Source organism: Scyliorhinus torazame, chromosome 13, assembly GCF_047496885.1.
Source record: "Scyliorhinus torazame isolate Kashiwa2021f chromosome 13, sScyTor2.1, whole genome shotgun sequence".
In the NCBI taxonomy this organism is placed as follows: domain Eukaryota; kingdom Metazoa; phylum Chordata; class Chondrichthyes; order Carcharhiniformes; family Scyliorhinidae; genus Scyliorhinus; species Scyliorhinus torazame.
This window is the reverse complement of record NC_092719.1, coordinates 129,458,724-129,477,558: the sequence shown is the minus strand read 5'-3', so window position 1 is coordinate 129,477,558 and position 18,835 is coordinate 129,458,724. Positions and strand designations below refer to the sequence as shown.

Here is an 18,835-nt window from a genome sequence, read left to right as displayed (position 1 = left end):
TGGCTTAGATACCCCTCCAAATTATAATTAAGTAATTATGTTTAATTAGTTACCAATGCTTAATTTTTTTAATTTAGTGTAGATTCCCAACCAGCCACTCGGGTCACTGCTTTTCTGTGTTACAGGCCAGAAGAAAGAGAGAGACCAAAACAGTAGGGAAAAAGCACCTTCTCCCACTCTTCACCAAATTACCTCACTGCACCAAAGTACCAAGTTTCAAATTCTCACTGTCTCACTCACTCAGGCTGTGTCTCTTTGACCTGCGCAACGCTTGTATTATATGTAACTGTGCAACGCTGTTACATAATACAATATATATCTGAAATTCCTACATTCATCACACATGGACATCAGAGATGAGATGAGTGTTTGCAGTTGACATCAAATGTGGCATCAAGGAGCCCTAGGAATTGGGGGGAAAACTCTCCACTGATTTGAGTCCTGCTGAGCATAACAGAAGATGGTTGTTGTTTTTGGAGGTCATTCATCTCCGTCGCAGGACATCACTACAGGAGTTAGGTGCAGTAATCTTTAGCTGCTTCATCAATGACCTTCTCTCCATCATAAGGTCAGAAATGGAGATGCTTGCTGATGATTGCACGATAACCCTAACCCTAATTCAGCACCTTTTGCAACTCCCATATACAGCAAGACCTGGGCAACATTCAGTCAGTGGGAAGTTACATTTGTGCCACAGAAGTGTCAGGTGTAAAAGACCTTCCTGCCCTTTGTTACCATTTTATTTTATTATATTGGTCCGTGGATGAATAATTGGGATGTACCTCTTAAGTAGCGAGAGGAAAGCAGAAGACTCCAAGTTTAAAACAGTCTGCTTGATGATAGGAACTGGTTTTGGAGGGAATCAGTTTGCTTAAGCAATGGGTTGGCCTGTGGCAGTGTTCTGCCTGACAATAGTCAGTGATTGGTTCCTGCTGGGTGATGTTTCTGAGAGAATCTTTCTGAAGTGAAGGGAGCTGTTTTCTCTCTGCTCTCTGCTGATTGCTGCCTGTGGGTGGAACCTGAAGATCTTTTCAATGTATCAAAACCAGCATCTTGTTGCTCTTTAGGGCCTGAGTAAAATAACTGATCTATTGTTTTGAAAGCAGTGTGCTGTGAACCTGAAATGATGCTGAGTCTGCAGGGAAGGTAAACAACCTTGCCTGACAAGATCTTGCCACACTTGGAAGAAAGGAAGTACCAAACTGTAAGCCTGAACTTCAGAAAGACATTAACTGGAAGTTGTGCCTGTGAATCAAAGATCCCTTTTCTTTTACTTTATTAACATTTTCTTTCCCTTTCCACCCCCTTTCCCTCATGTGGTTTGTCTGTGTGTGTCATCGGCTACATTTTCCATTGGTTTAATCCAAGAGACTAATAATAATAAAAGGTTGTTCATGTTTTAAAATCACAAAACTAGTTTATTGGACTCAACCAAAGACCCTGAGTTTTAAATAAATCTAATTTCACTGGCGTTGTGACTCTGGGTCAAGTGGAGCTGGAATTGACTGCGCACTAGTCCAGGGTGTTGTAACACAGGCAATGACCATCTCCAACAGGAGAGAATTCACCCCTCTCTCCTTGGCATTCAACAGCCTTACCATTGCTGTATCCTCCACCCACCAATATTCTGGGGATTATCACTGAACTGGACCAACTGTATAAATGTTGTGGCTACGAGATCAGGTCAGGCTGAGAATTCTGCGAGGTCTCCTCCAAGCCAGACACCATCCTGACTTGGCATTGTATCACTGGGCCAGAATACTGTAACTCCCTTCCTAACTGCACTGTGGATGTACCTACACCACATGGACTGCATCAGTTTAAGAAGGTTGCTCACCATCTTTTTGAGGGCAATTGGGAATGGACAATAAATACTGGCTTCGCCAATAATGTACATGCTCTGTGCAAGAATATTTTGAAAAGTATATACTGGAGTACCCTGTGGTGAGCCATAAAATGCACTATATTATGATGTTTAGAGGACGTATGTGCAATATGCAAACTTTTGAATATATAAATCGATGCTGTGTGGCATCCTGCTCTGCATTTGCTCCCAACTGTGTTGGTCTAGATTCCCGCTGCATCTGGTGCAGCTTTACACTGCATTTATGCTTTGGTGAAGGGAAAGTTGAAGGCAGTTTTCATGTCTGTCGTAAACTGTGTTGAAGTGTCTATGCAGAAAGAGAGCACTCCTTCAGTTCCATAATGTCAGTTACAACAAGAACCAATGTGAAGGGATCTTTGAATAACTCTTGCTTCATACCACCGCGACTCAATTCTGAGCAGGCTTCAACAGCAAACGAGTGTAAATTGTGGATGTAATGATGGACCAAGGAAAGAATACAATGTTGAAAATTGGAGCCAATGATGAAGTATTGGTTCAGTGGCAGCTCTCGCATTTCTGAATCCGAAGTCCCTATCCTGAGACTTAAGCATGTGTGCGATACTGAGCATTGAGGTGCTGTCTTTCAGATGAGGCATCTTGATTAACAAACCCCTCCTTGTTTTCACGTTGCTATTGCAAAGCGAAGGAGTTCTTTTGGTGACTGTTATGTTATGCTGTTTGATTAACATAAGTTGCTCCTGACCTTAAACTAAGTTGCTCCTGAACATAAACTATGTTGAAAGACACTCCAGTCCTTGAAGTAAGTTGAAAGGGTTTATTCAGTAACAACAACTAGATAAATGAGTTCCACACTCTGCGGATCTAACTCGACTAACTCTACAACTGGGATCTAGGCCACATGTGGTGACCCAGCCTGAGATCTAAATTATTCTGGTGCTAATCCTACAGTGCCTGTCAGGATTGAGAGGGGGGGGGGGGGGGGGGGCGTCTAGTGTGTGTCTGGTTTTATAATGAGTTGTGTAATGCCCTCTAGTTGTCGTGCCACAGCCGGGTATTCTGATTAACCCCTTAGTTACATGTCAGTCTACATATCATTACAGTGACCTGGTCAATATTTATCCTTCTACCAACATCACTGACACTACGATTATCTGGTAATTATCTCTTGGCTGATTGGTGGCCCATGCTGTGCACAAATTGGCTGTTATCCAAAAATGCAACAGTGATTCTATGCCAAAAGTGCTTCATTATCGGATGTAACTCGCTTCTGGTGTCATGAACAATGAAAGGTGAGCAATGAAAGGCTCAATAGAAATGCAAGTTTTCTTTTCTCTCCTTTTGGCGAATCAGTTCAGACATTGAAAGCTACCAGTTTTCCAAAGGTCACATACTGCTGTTTTTCAGTGAGATGTGTTGAGCCCCTAAAGAACAAACTGCATAAATGTTTCTCAGAACTGGTCAGTTAGAAAAAGAAAATACAATTAATGCGCACACAGGATAAAACGTTAAGCACAAAAATCTTGAAAGGAAACACAAACTCATTTGTACTCCGACTTTTTCTTTCAACTCTTAATTTAATTTTTGGCACACATTGCACAAACCTGAAGTTGTATTATGATGCGATGTTTAATGTGCTGGATTTTAATGTTAATCCCTGCACTCAAGCCTTCCCCCAAATGTTGGCATCTGCCTTGTGTGTCCGCTGTGGCTCACTGGGCCGCACTCACCTCCTGAGTCAGAAGGTTATAGGTTAGGAGGTTAGGGTTCGTGTCCCAGTCCAGGGCTTGAACAAACAAATCAAGGCTGACACTCAGTATTGTTTTGAAGGAATGCTGCACTGTCGGAAGTGCTATCTTTCAGCTGAGACGTTAAACCTCATTGCCCAACTTCCCTCTCGGGTTTGATGTGGGGTTAAAAAAATAACCCGTAGCACTATTTTGAACAACAGCAGGTGATGTGTTGGGTGTTCTGGATCACGAACAGGTCACCAACACTTGCAGTGGTGCAACTCTATTTTATTACAAGGTTAACTATTTAAACATACTTGAACTGTGGGTAAATACGATACCAGCTTTAACTATAGACCTTCGCCTAGTCCTAACCAGTTGATGCACTCAGCACATGGTGAATGTCTGTGTTGCAGGCTCGAGCTCTGTGCTCCTTGCTGGCTGCTACTCCCCTGAGCGGGAACTCTGATGTCCCCTGTCTTTATAGTGCGTGTGCTCTCTCTGGTGATTGGCTGCGGTGTTGTGTATGTTGATTGGTCCCACTGTGTGTCCCTCAGTGTGTGTCTGCACCATGATATACTGGTGTATATTATGACAGCAGGGAAGTTATATTGGTGTCCTGGCCAATATTTAGCCCTCCATCAACATCACAAAAACAGATTATCTGGACATTATAATATTGCTGTTTGTGAGATGGCTGTGTGTGCAAGTTGTCATAGTTTAGGAAATATAGCAGCAAGTGACTATTGAAGTGCAAAGTGCTTTCTGACCTATGTTGGTGTGATAGGTGCCATATAAATGCAATCCTTTTTACTCTGGAAGGCCATGAGCCTCCATTGTGCTATTGGTGGCTTCTTTATGTGCAGCGTTTGCCCTGTTGACTGAATTACTCTCTAAATGTATGATTACTTCATATTGAATCTACAATTTCACATTTGCCTACCTACATCTGTTTCTGCCCACCCCCGGAAAATGCAGTGCGCAATAATTGTGTTTCTAAACAAACAAAACTGGGCAATAAGGAATGAAAGTGCATTTATGTAGAGCCTTTTGTGACTCCAGGACACCAACAACGCTTTCTCTCCAGCCAATGAAGTGCTTTTAAAGAGTAATCAATGGTGTAATGTCTGAAATGGAGCTGCAAGCTCCCGACAAACACCAGAGCAATGGTAACCAGCTAATCTGTTTCAGAGATAGTGGGTGAAGAATAAAGATTGGCCCGGGGCACAGAGACGAGAGAATTCTGTGGTTTGGGCTAGATGGCCGCAAGGACCTTCTGCCTGACAAGTGTGGCTATGCAATGGGTTACGGTAAGGGGCAATTCTTACCTAGTATTTAGAAGTAAAGTGTGCTCTCACGCTGAATTGAAGATCTGAAGTGGTACTGATGTTTCCAAACTGTCTCCACAGCATGCTTCTGACCTGGAAAAGAAGCAGAATGAATCTGAAAACCGGAAGCTACTTGGAACGATTATCCAATACGGCAATGTTATTCAGGCAAGTGTGGTACAGAACAACCATATCATTCCTCGTGTCTGATTGGTACAGTTGCATTGTTTCATGGGTGCCACATTTTTTATTTTTAAATTTTTAAAAAATATATTTTATTGAAAATGTTTTCTAAACAACATATTTCCCTCTTACAAAACAGGGTGCCACATTTATAATGGAAATAAATTTCCAAATTGTTTTGCACATTATTGCGATTTTGAAAGTCATGATTCAAATGAGCAACATTTTGCGGATTTGAAACAAAACACCACAAATACACAGAAGGCCACTTGGTATTTAAAAGGGGGAAAGGAAGAGTACATCTGAAACGTTACTTCAGATTCTGAAGAAAGAGTTATCCGGTGGGAATTGTTGAAGCTCAGCTGGTGGCAGTAAAGTGTGTCTTTTTAATGGTAGTGTTTGATCAGCAATAAGTCAACGTTGACATGACGGCTATAATGATGGAGGGCATTGTTTCACTTAACATCAACCGTTGTCGTGTCTATGCCGAATCACATTGGCCCTGACTTGGCAGCGATGTAGGATTCACACTGGGGTGCCAATACTGACACCTGATCCTTGATTCATGCTGCAATGGGACCACCAAGTACAGCTACTTTCCATTTGATACTACGTTGTCTTGTAAATATTATCTAAAAACAATGGTGTGGTAAAGAATCCATCTGAAGTCACCTTGGAGAAGACTCTTCCCTCGTATTAATGTAAATGATTGGCTTGGTGTTGTGAACTCCCATGTATATGGCTGGGCAGAGTAAAGAAGCTGTCTTGCTCTCGCTGTCAATCATCTTGGTTACTGTCTTTTCATCATATACCAGTCAGTCATTTATGTGCAATTTGAGTGGAATCTCTTGCCCCCTCTCTTCCCCACTGCTCCCTCTCTTCCTCCCTGCCCCCCCGCTCAAACAATGGGCTGATGAGAATGAGTTTGGACATGGCGAAAGAAGAGGGGTCAAATGTTCAATTTGACTCCATGTTGAAAATGTACTGCAGTATAAATTTAAAGTAAGGTGTATGTTATTAAAATTCTAAGTACTTCATCCTGGAGCTAGTGTTTCAGAAGTAGCTTGAGATCTGGTAATTGGTAATCAAAATGCAATCTCCTAAAATTAAATACTTTAAGTAGAAAATATAATAAGAAACCTTTAAACTGTGAAGCATTATGGCACATATCTGAAAATAGCCCCAAGTTTAGCTTCTGATTAGTTGCAGTATCTGTCACCTGGTTTGTGAGCACCAATCGTCCTGTGTGGATGTGATAATTAACAAACACCCTGAGCAAGCTGACCTCTTGCAAAAAATCAATTATTTCCGTGCAGTAAAAATTTTAACTCTGCCATTGTGGTTAGCCTGCTCTTGTATTGTTCAGATGCATTTTATAGAGAAGTGGTTCTGGTCGTATTCTCTTCCATTTCGACGCATTGTACATTTGGCAGAAGGAGAGCGAACTGGGCTTGTCATGTGCTGAAGTTGCAATTATAATTTTTGGCCTGAACCATCCCCCATCAATGTAGGCGAAAGTGTAGGCCATTCAACACCTCCAACCTGCTATCCCATTTGATCAGGCCATGGGTGATCTGCACCTCAGCTCCATTTACCCACTGCGCTGATTGATGTTCCTTTTGTATCCTTTCCCAACAAAACAAAATCTGTCTATCTCTGTCTGAAAACTCCAAGTGTCAACAGCTAAGCCCTGGTCTTTACAGGCTAAATACCCACGTTGCTGATGCCCACATTGCAGGCCTTTGGGTAATGACCAGTCCCCAGCACGTGCAAAGAAAATCTTGGCCATACGCAATCATTTTAAAATCTGCATTTGCTTTTAGTGGTGCATTGAGCTGGAATTCTAAGAGCAAAGGCACGTGCTTATTCTGATGCATGTGGCAGTATTGCTGTCCGCACTATGACAGTGGGCGCATTGAACATAGTCAACATAGCAATGTGCAATTGGAGAAGCCAGACTTCTTTCCCCCTTTCCAAAGTGCACATTGATCTGAAGCTGCACTGTTTTATGCTGTTGTGCATCAATATATTTATATTTATGCATGTACATGTATAGATGTATACATGCATACATTACCCATGTGTGCTAACATGATCTCATGACTCTGCAGCTGTTGCATCTGAAAAGCAACAAGTACCTGACTGTAAACAAGCGACTGCCAGCCCTGTTGGAGAAGAATGCCATGAGGGTCACACTGGATGCTGCTGGCAATGAAGGCTCCTGGTTTTACATCCAACCATTCTACAAGCTACGATCCATAGGTGACAGTGTAAGTGAAGTACGATTTAGCTCCCTTGGGGTGGAGTGGGGCATTGCCCTGGGTTAAGCCACCAAGGGATAAGATGTTTTTAACAAAAGCAACTTATATTTTATATCATGTCCTTTAATGGAGTGAAACCAAGTCCTTCACAAGAGCACTATAAAACAAAGTATTACACTGAGTCACACGGGGCGATATTAGGACAGAGGACTAAAGGTTTGGTCAAAGAAGTATGTTTCATGGGGAAGGTAAGATAGAGCAACAGAGAGCTGAAGGGAGGGAATTCTAGAGCTTGGGGCCCAGGCAACTTGAGGCACCACCACCAATGGTGGAGCCATTAAAGTCAGGGCTGTATGAGTGGCCAGAATCAGAGGAGCGCAGATATCTCTGAAGATTGGAGCAGACCACAGAGATGGGGAGAGGCAAAGCCATGGAAAGATTTGAAAATCCAGGATGAGTATTTAAAGTCAAGACATTGTTTGACTCCCAATGTAGGTCAACGGGTGCGAGACTGATGGGGGAACGGAACTTGCTCAGAATAAATACACTGACAGTAGAGTTTTGGATGACCTGAAGGTTAGCGAGCCTGGAGTGTGGGAGATCAGCCAGGAATATTAGAATTTACAGTACAGAAGGAGGTCATTCAGCCCATCGAGTCTGCACCGGCCCTTGGAAAGAACACCCTATCTAAGCCTGCACCTCCACCCTATCCCTGAAACCCAGTAATGTTTTTCAATAGTTGAGTCTTGAGGTGATGAAAGCATGAACGAGAATTTCAGCGAGAGGCGTGAAGTTGGGTGACATTGGGGGTGAAGGGAAATATGTGGATTTAGTGATGGTGCAAGTATCAGGTTGGAAGCTGATCTTGGGACCAAATGTGACACCAAGGTTTGAACAGATTGGTTTAATCCCACTGTTTCCTGGGCGAGGGATGGAGTCGGTAGCTCAGGAATGGAGTTTGGAACAGGGACTGAAAACAATGCTATCAGTCTTTCCAATATTTCATTGGAGGAGATGTTTGTATGAGCAGTACAATTTAGCATCAGTGGAAGAATCAGGAGACGCGGTAAGGTAAGATGCGGCAGCATACAGATGAGAAATAGGAAGGAATATAGGAACGGTTATGCCTCAGCTGGAGTAGTGCAGACAATTCTGTGTACAATGCTTCAGTTAAGATGTAGAGGCTTAGAAATGGTGCAAAGGAGGTTTAACAAGATGTTACAAGGATGAGGAACTTGTATAAAAGTCAGGACTGCTGTTCTTGCAATGGAGATGGTTGAATGTTTACCTTGTGGCTTTCAAGATGATGGGTTTTAATGAAATAGATGGAGAAAATGTATTCCCACGACTAGGACAAGTAAAGGTCAGAGATTCAAAATCATTGACAAAAGATCTGAAGGGATTTGAGATTTTTTTTCACTGAGGTATATCTAAAAGCATGGTGGAAGCTGATTCCATGAATACTTCAGGAGTGAGTTGGAGCTGAAGATGAGAACTATTTAAGTTTATACAAAAGATTGCGCTGAATGGCAGAACTGGTCAAATGTCCGCCTTATTTGCTGTCGTGTATGTGGAACCTATGAATTATATTTCAACCAGTCATGAGATCCTCTGCTTGCTTTTCCCTCCCAACCCCAATGGACTACTCAAAGTCCCTGATGGCTCTCTGGGCACTATAGTGATTAGTGTGCTACACTTAACCTTGGTGCTTTTTCTAAAAGGAGTTCTCATTTCTGATTGATGTTAGTAGCCCATATCAGAGGAGTATGCACCCTTGGGACAGGAGAAGATCTTGTTTAGTTGCCATGTTCCCAAAGTCCAATAGCCTGCCAACAAACTAACACCTCACTATGAATAATGGCCAAGTGGATAGGGTGACAGAGGGCAGCAAACTCTTTGGGAACTGTATTTTCACCACACTGGGGAGGAGAGTAGAAAATTGGCCAATTAAAATATAAATCAGACTTGAGATTCAACAGCAACATGTAAATCGGTTATCTCTTTTCGATATGGTGACCTAGTTGTGTGTCTGAAGAGCCTGATTTAAGCTTTCTATTATTTAATAACTTCAGTGCTCTAGGGCATGAGATAAACATGTATTCATTGCCTTAAATGGTCTTTTCTCCTTCAGGTTGTGATCGGTGACAAGGTGGTGTTAAACCCGGTCAATGCCGGTCAGCCGCTTCATGCCAGCAACTGTGAATTGGTCGACAATCCTGGATGTAAAGAGGTCAGAAAATAATTTTCTTCTTATGCAGTGGTTTATTACATGACAAAATGCTTGGCTTACAGATTTTTATTTTTCCAAGGCTGTTACTAATGCAAATGTGGTAGGCATTTTGTACCTAGCAAGATGCACCAAGTAGTCAGGAGGTAAATGAACCGTTCATATTTGAACTGGTGCAGGATGAGGGAGGAATGTATTCCTGGGTTGTTCTTCGCATGATGTTTAGTCTCCACTTATCATCAGAACGAGAGGATGATTTTATGTATGATTCAAAGAAAGGCAACTCTGTACCAGACTATCAATACTGCATTCAAATGTCGGCTGAACTTCCCTGCTCAAGCCCTGGATTAGACTTAAACCCTCCAACCTCTGACTCCAACATTAAAAGGGTGTTATGTTCTCACTGGTTTTCCTTTATTTAAAAAAAAAAGTTATGCTCACAGGTTTTACTTTTACTCACAGTATAAAGAAAGAATAACCAGGTTGCCACGCAGTAGGTTAACCAGTTATCAGTTTATTGCAGAGGTGTTGCTTGCTCACGGTCTCGGATGAAACCGACGGAAAATCTCCCAAATGCCTCTGATGTCACCATGTAATCACCTGACGAGGATACAGAGGCCATTGGTTACAACACATAAGAGGGCTACGAAATGAACCAGCAGACACTAATGGGGCAGTTCAGGGTGTTTTTACATTAGACAGTGTTGCTGACCGCAAATTCTGTCACTGGTTGCACTTTAGTAAATGAACTGACCCATGATGTGACCATGTCCAGGACATGTATCTCCATGTTCGCAATCATTGCATGTGGATGGCTTGGGTGGAGTGAAATGAACTGAGACGAGTGATTAATGGAGCTTGATGATATGGCATCTGCACCCGCTGCAGTTTTAATACATTGATATTTTTGTTTGAGCTTTTGCAATTGATGCCATATAATCAAAATACAGTTCGCATTGGAAGATATTCATGTGCTGCTTACTGAATGAGCCGGTTAAAAGGTCGCGGGTGTTCGCGCACCTCCGGAGCTTGAAAGCAGGGATTGTCTTTTTGCAGGAGATACACCTCCATGTGAAGGACCAGGTTAGGTTAAGGAAGGGGTGGGTTGGGCAGGTTTTTCACTTGGAGTTTGATTCGAAATCGAGGGGTGTGGCGAATTTAATGAGTGAAGAAATGGGGATTGTGAGTGCGAAGGAGGTGAGGGATCCAGGTGGGAGATATGTGATTGTGAGTGGGGTATTGGAAGGGACACCGGTAGTGTTGGTAAATGTGCATGCCCCAAATTGGGATGATGTGAGTTTTATGAGGTGTTTGCTGGCAGCAATTCCGGATTGGCCACGTACCAGTTGATCAATGGAGGAGATTTTAACTGTGTCCTGGAGCCGAGGGTGGTTAGATCGAGCCCCAGGTCGATGGGTAGGGTGCGAATGGCAAGGGAGCTGGGGGGGTTTATGGAGAGGATGGTTATGGTGGATCCATGGCGCTTTCAGAACCCAGGGGGAAGGGAGTATTGCTTCTTTTCACACGTCGCAAAGGTGTATTCGAAGATTGATTACTTTGTAGTGAGTTGGAAGATTTTGGTTGGGGTGAAGGGGCAGAGTATACGAGGATAGTTATCTCGGACCATGCACCCCACTGGCTGGATATTCTGTTCAGTACGGGACGGGAACAGAGGCCGGGGTGGAGGTTTGACTCGGGGTTGTTGGCGGATGGACGTTTTTGTTATAAGGTGCGGTTGGCGATTTGGGATTATGTGGAGTTCAATCAGAATGGGGTGGTGTCGGCAGGCATTTTTTGGGAAGCACTGAAGGCAGTAGTCCGGGGAGAAATAATCTCATTTACGGTTCGTGCGAATAAGGAAAGGAGGGTGGAACATGACCTCCTAGTGAGTGAGATAGTGGAGGTGGACGGGGAATATTCGAGGGTGCCCACCGTGGAGGGATTGGCGAGGAGGAAAAAGTTGCAGGGGCAATTTGACAGGCTGACAATAGGGAGGGCGGTAGGGCAACTGCGTAGGGCAAGAGGGGTGCAATAAGGGTATGGGGAGAAGGCGAGCCGCATGCTGGCGCACCAGCTGCAGAGGCAGGCTGCGTCCAGGGAAATATTGAAGATCCGGGCTGGGGATATGATGTCAGAGCCAGGGAAGATAAATGAGGCATTTAGAGAGTATTACCAGGGACTTTATGAGGCAGACCCAGGAGGAGAGGAGGGGGACATGGGATGGTTTCTGGACGAGCTGGAATTTCCCCAGGTGGAGGAATCAAAGAGGCAGGCATTGAAGGAGCAACTGGGGCTGAGGGAGGTGCTAGATAGTATCAGGGGTATGAAGTCGGGGAATGCCCCTGGGCCGGATGGGTACCCGGCAGAATTCTATAAGGAATTTGCAGCGGACCTGGAACCACATCTGTTGGGGGCATTTAATGAAGCACTGGAGAAGGGGGAGTTGCCGGAGACGATGAAGCAGGCAGTAATCTCACTAATGCCCAAAAAAGGGGTGCCCGCTGTCGCCGCTGCTGTTTGCGCTGGCCATAGAGCCGTTGGCGATGGCTCTCGGGGGGTCGGCAGAGTGGCAATGGATAATGAGGGGACAGAGGGAGCATCGGGTGTCGGTCTATGCCGATGACCTCCTGCTGTATGTTGAATGAAAATTAAATGAAAATCGCTTATTGTCACAAGTAGGCTTCAAATGAAGTTACTGTGAAAAGCCCCTAGTCGCCACATTCCGGCGCCTGTTCGGGGAGGCTGGTACGGGAATTGAACCGTGCTGCTGGCCTGCCTTGGTCTGCTTTAAAAGCCAGCTATTTAGCCCAGTGTGCTAAACCATGTTTCGGATCCGTTGGAGAGTATGGGAAGGATTATTGGCCTGTTGGGGAGGTTTGGAGGGTTCTCAGGATACAGGCCGAATGTCGGGAAAAGCGAGGTATTCCCGGTGAATGGGCTGGCACAGTGGGCTAATTTAGGGGGGATGCCATTTACGGTAGCGAGGGATAGGTTTAGGTACTTGGGGAATGGACGGGGCTTCATAAGTGGAACTTAACGAAGCTGGTGGAGGAGGCCAGGGAGGATCGTAAGTGGTGGGATACACTGCACTTGACGTTGGCGGGGAGGGTCCAAGTGGTGCAAATGAATATTCTGTCGAGGTTCTTGTTTATTTTTCAGGCTTTCCCAATCTTTATACCAAAGGCCTTTTTTTGGAAAGTGGACACAAATCATCTCTGACTTTGTATGGGCGGGGAAGGTGCCGAGTGTGGGGAGGACCCTGCTGCAGAGGCAGAGGCAGCAGGGGGGTTGGCGTTGCCAAACTTGCTTCATTATTATTGGGTGGCGAATGTGGACAAGGTGCGGCAGTGGTGGGAAGGAGAAGGGGTAGAGTGGGTTCGGATGGAGGAGGAATCTTGTAAGGGGTCTAGTTTGAGGGCTATGGTGACGGGAGCATTGCCAATTGCTCCAAATAGGTATTCAGGGGGCCCAGTGGTGCAGTCCACGATGGAGATATGGAATCAGGTGAGGAGGCATTTTGGGGTGGAAGGGATGTCGGTGCTAACGTCGCTGTGCGAGAATCATGGGTTTGAGCCGGGGGGGATAGTGTATACAGGAGGTGGAGGGAAGTGGGGCTGGTCAAGGTGAGGAATTTGTATTTGGAGGACGGGTTCGCCAGTCTGGAGGAGCTAAGGGAGAGGGTAGAGCTGCTGAGGGGTTCAGGTATCTACAGGTTAGGGACTTTGCACGAAAGATCTGGAAGTGGTTCCCTAGATTGCTGGGATACAGCCTACTTGAGCGACTGCTGTTTCTGGTTGTGGAAGGGGAGGGAAGAATTGGGGTTATATATAAGTGACTGGGGGAGCAGGGAGTCGAGCGGGTGGTGAAGATCAAGGAGAAATAGAAAGCGGAGTTGGGAATGGAGATCAATTGGGGAGTATGGATTGAGGCACTGCGAAGGGTAAATGGGACCTCTTGTGCAAGGATGAGCCTGATACAGTTCAAGGTGGTGCACAGGGTGCATATGACTCAGGCGAGAATGAGTGGGTTCTTTCAGGGGGTAGCAGATGAGTGTGAGAGGTGTAGGCGGGGGTCAGCGAATTGGGAAGATTCTGTGAGGGAGTGTTCGCGGTCCGAGCCAGCATAGTGTAGGAGGGAGTGGACCCGGACCCTTTAGTGGCGATACTTGGGGTTTCAGAGAAGCCAGAACTCATGGAGAGGAGGAAGGTCGATGTCTTGGCCTTCGTCTCTCTGATAGCACGGCGACGGGTTTTGCTGGAGTGGCGGTCGGCATCGCCACCGGGGGTAGCAGCATGGTTGGGTGACCTGTACGAATTCCTGCAGTTAGAGAAGATAAAGTATGAGTTAAGGGGCTCAGCAGGGGAGTTCACCGTGTTTGAGGAGCTGTTCGTCGCGGGGGATAACAAAATTCATGTGTCGCTTAACGAACTTGCCTTCCATGGAACATTATTGAATGAAAGCATATGCCTAGCCATGCAATAGCCAATCGAGTCTGTTGTTGTTTCCTTCTGTTCTCATTGAGAGACAAACATAAAGAGTTAATAGTGAGGGAGGTTTTGAGACATTGTGAAGCATTCTATTTTCAGAGATGTCGTTTAGTCTTACAAACGTTTTAAAAAATTTTATTTTCCAATTTAGCGTGGCCAATCCACCTACCCTGCATCTCTTTTGGGTTGTGGGGGGATTGAACTCGGGTCCTCGGTGCTGTGAGGGAGCAGTGCTAACCACTGCGCTGCCCTAGTCTTACAAAGCTGATGCTGACATTTTACCAACTGTACTGCACATAATTTGTCACTAGTAACCTCCATGGAAGTTCTCCTGATTGTCAGAGTTTCATCAGGAACAAATTTGTGCCGTTTCTTTGTGGTTTTCACCGGTTGTGGCAGGAATTTAGGAGAACCGCACAAAAATCACCTTTTATTTCTTTGACAGCCCACTTTTCCATCATGGCCAAATTCTCTGACAATTTAAAAGGCATCGCTGCGGCCTATTTGGAGAAATAATGACGTGTCCTCTATTCATAGAATCCCTACAGTGCAGAAGGAGGCCGTTCGGCCCATCGAGTCTACACCGACCCCCTCGAACGAGCACCCTACCAAGGCCCACTCCCCCACCCTATTCCTGCAACCCCATAACCCCACCTAACCTTTTGTACACTACGGGCAATTTAGCATGACCAATCCACCTATCCTGCCCATCTTTGAACTGTGGGAAGAAACCGGAGTACCCGGAGGAAACCCATGCAGACACAGGGAGAACGTGCAGACTCTATGCAGACCGACACCCGAAGCTGGAATTGAACTCGGGTCCCTGGTGCCGTGAGGCAACAATGCTAACCATTGTGCCACTGTGCTGCCCATTCCTGTGACTCTTATTGAACATTAATGTTTAAAATTCCAAAACCCTTGGAGTGTTCAATGCTGCACTAATATCACTTTTGTCAAAGACAAAGACTTGTATGTTGGCCAATAGTGGCTTTTCTGTGTCATTTCAAAATGGGCTTTTTTATTTCATTTTTTTGATGTTATGACAAAACCCATTTTAATGTGTTTCTATAATCAAGACTTTTTAATGTGCCATTTGTTCCAGGTTAATTCTGTGAATTGCAACACTAGTTGGAAAATTGTTCTTTTCATGAAATGGAGTGATAATAAGGAAGATATTTTGAAAGGGGTGAGTTAATTTTCAGTATTTGCAACGTTTTTTCAGTTGATCAAAATGCATTAATGTTGCACATTTTCAAAAAGGTTGAAGACTGGCTGGTTTTTTTCCCCTTTTGGTGTTCCGCCCTCCAGGTAGTAGCAATTGTTCAGAATGCTGCTCAATATGTTGCCCCTGACTATGCCGTTTGATAAATTGTTTTGGCGCAGTGCCATTTCAGCCAGGTCTGATCCTTCCTAACCATTCAAGCTCTCTTTCCAGTAGTGGTTTTTAAGTGGATGAGCAGGAGCACTGATGGATTATTATTTGTTTTTGTCCTGCAGCTGGCCACTAATGTTGGTTATAGTGCCTATTGGAGTTTTCTTCCCCAAAGACTGGTAGAGGCTGGGCAGTACATATTTTTTCGATAGATAGAATGATAGATTCTTGACGAACAGGGGAGCTGAGAGGTAGCGGCAGTAGGCAGAAAGTGCAGTTGAGGCCATAAGCAGAAGGGGTCCATGGTCTACTGTTCCGAAGTCGTATGGAAGTACTTGTCAAGGTTAATCACTGTGTAACGTGAGAATATGTTAGCAATTTGCATGCAGCAATGGTGATGTTACTGAGGGATGCCCTACTCTTTGTTTTCTCTTTGGAAATGCTGCCTTGGGTTCTTTATGTCTATCTGGGAACGCAGACAGGGGCTTAGTTTAACATCTCATTCTATGAGATGGCACATTCACAGTGCAACTTCCTCTTAGAACTTCACTGAAACATCTGTCTAGATTTTGTGTTCATGTTTCTTGAGTGATATTTGAACTCCTCTCCGACTACCCATTGGAGCCATGGCTGAGCCACTAATCTAGGTATCCCTCGCCCTTAAGACTCAGTATCACAACGGCTAGTGGATTCGCACGCTTTGCTGTCTGGTGAGTCCCGGAAAGGATACCACCTATGGTGAGGACTATCTTATCCCAGTCTTCTATGCAAAACCTAAGGGAACTATCTAGCAAAATATTAATGGTAATATTTTTTTTTTCTTTCCAAGGGTGATGTGGTGAGACTGTTTCATGCAGAACAGGAAAAGTTTCTGACCTGCGATGAATATCGGAAAAAGCAGTATGTATTTCTCCGAACCACTGGCCGGCAGTCTGCTACGTCAGCGACCAGCTCCAAAGCCTTGTGGGAGGTTGAGGTATGTCCGTTCTTGTACTAGAACTAAAGCTGTCGTTTAGGAAGTGGTATTTGGATCTGAACTATGGCCTCATGGGATTGAAAGTTGCCTTGTGCTGATGATTGTTTCAGTAGGATTTGTGTATCTGTGAACCAGCTGAATATATTTACAAGAAAAAATCCATCTCCCATATCCTAGCAATAGGATTGCTAAGCTTGAGCTGAAGGATCCAGATTTTCTGGTTCATAGTTACTGGCCTCTTTGGATCGATCTGTGCAGCAGTGTAGAAACAAATGTTGACCCACCAAAGAAACAGCAAGAGCTATCATTTTTATAGCATGGTTGTCATCCTTGCTGTTCTTGAGTGCTTCACAGCCAATAACTTGTATTTGAATTGTTATAATGTACATTGTTGCAGTTGGACAGGGCTTTCCTATAACCTTGTTTCCAGAGCCGCTGTTTAAAATAAATGTATTGAGCATCCTGTCAAACATCAATTTGGAAGTTTCATCCACATGTACATCGGAATTGCCACTGCTTTTCGAATTGACTTGTCATTCGATGTTTCGTTCACTGATTTCCAACAAGTATCGCTACAGGTTGGGTTTACAACCATTGTGTGACGTTATCTACAGGGAAGGGGTCAGGATCCAGTTACGCCTGCATGGTGTTAATGTCTTGTCAACTGCATTGTTAAGGTTTGTTAATGTCATGTCAATTATATTGTTATTATCACCAAAGATTGTCAAGAGCAGAATGTGGTGTGAATTAATTGTCTTCGTGCCCCAAAAGAGGCTATTTCCCCCCCCCCCCCCAGTTTAAATTTTGTTTATTACAATAGGGGATAGCTGAGGCACTGGGTTGAGTGGCAGGACAGCTGAGTGAATGAACACGTCCATAAACTGTCTAAAGAAAGAAAAGCTCGGTGTCTTGGTTTCGGCTTCACCAGTTTACTTGGATCCCATTAACACATAGTGGATTAACGCTGCTGCAGGCTTGGATGAAACAACTGCTCTGATAGTCTGACAAATCTAATTTTGTGACGTTTCGACACATTTTAAGCTCACGGTGAATTGTGAAGTGCCATTTTTGATTACTTCGCTGTTTAAAATAGCTTGGTTAATGGGCGCAAACATATGATGTTGAAAAAAATGCGAGAGAAAAAAAGGCCAACCCTCTCACTCCAAATTATCTCAGTCTGTAAATCCTTCTGCAGACACTGGTGGCGCAGAGGGACTGTTGAATATCTTTTACTCCTTTTTTAAAACTCCAACGTGACAAAGGAGAAGAAACTTCAAGTGTCTTGGACGATGGGTCGAGCCCCAAGTCCTTCATTACATCGGAGGTGGCAGAGGAGTAAATCGTTTTCATGGAACAGGTGGGGGAGGGCAGACCTGTGGTGATTTAGGGATTCAAACGATTGAGTTTTCTTTTTTTTCCCCAAGTTCATAAGGTTTACTCCCGGGTTTATTTCTTTGTGGTGGGTAGGTCTCTACTCACTGGGGTTGGAGGGGGGCAGGTGGAAAGGCTGAGGCTGGTGGATTCCATCCTTGAGGTGGGCTACCAATACACGACTGCCCCAACACCAGACCTTTTGGCAGAGAGAGAGAATTTTCAGATGGATTTCGAGCTGTTGTCAATAGGGAAGGCAGTGAACCAACTGCGCACTCGAGGGGGACGTTCTGAGTATGGGGAGAAGGCCAACCGCCTGTTAGTTCACCAGCTGAGGTGGCAGGCTGCCTCCTGGGAAGTAGTTCAGGATAGGGACTCGGGTGGTGGATTGTTTTCTGAGCGAGAGAAGGTTAATGAGGTGTTTGAGGCCTTTTACCGTGGGCTAGCTAAGTCTGAGCCTCTGTAGGAGGGTTCGAAATGTTTCAAAGTTTGGATAGGTTGACCTTCCAGGAGGCGGTACGGGAGAGAAAGCAGGAGCTGGAGGCACTGGAGGAGGAGGAGGAGATCATGAATTGTATTCGGTTAATGCAGGCGGACAGAGCACCGAGTCCGGATGGGTTCCCTATCGAATTTTATAAACTGTTTGCTGGTCAGTTGGTTCCACTTCTGTGGGATAAGTTCAATGATTCCCTGCCCTGGGGGTTATTGTGGCCATGCTGGCACAGACATCGATTTTCTTGATTTTGAACAAGGACAAGGATCCCATGGAGTTTGGGTCATACCAAACTATTTCTCTGTTAACGCTGATGCTAAGGTGTTGGCAACTCGTTTGGTGCCCTGCCTGTCAGGGGTGATTCCGGAGGAGCAGACAGGATTTGTTAAGGGCCGGCAGTTGTCAGCCAATATTAGGAAATCGTTGAATGTGGTGTTGTTGCCCCCCTCAGTGACCAGCCAGAGGTGATTATTTCAATGGACACGGAAAAAACGTTCAACAGGGTTGAGTGGGGGTGCCTCTTCGAGATTTGGGGATGGTTTGGCTTTGGGCTAAAATTAATAT

The 18,835-nt window shown here is 44.8% G+C and overlaps 1 protein-coding gene across 5 annotated transcripts in view; it reads left to right on the top strand.

Moving 5' to 3' along the window:
* The window catches only part of itpr1b (inositol 1,4,5-trisphosphate receptor, type 1b), a 731,378-nt gene that overhangs the window by 210,906 nt on the left and 501,637 nt on the right, over positions 1–18,835 (top strand). For all 5 annotated transcript variants that reach the window (XM_072472138.1, XM_072472140.1, XM_072472139.1 and 2 more), the window contains exons 5-9: positions 4,983–5,069; positions 7,196–7,354; positions 9,477–9,575; positions 15,162–15,245; positions 16,261–16,407. In XM_072472138.1, coding sequence (XP_072328239.1) covers positions 4,983–5,069; positions 7,196–7,354; positions 9,477–9,575; positions 15,162–15,245; positions 16,261–16,407 — 576 coding nt within the window. The remainder of the gene's footprint in view (positions 1–4,982; positions 5,070–7,195; positions 7,355–9,476; positions 9,576–15,161; positions 15,246–16,260; positions 16,408–18,835) is intronic.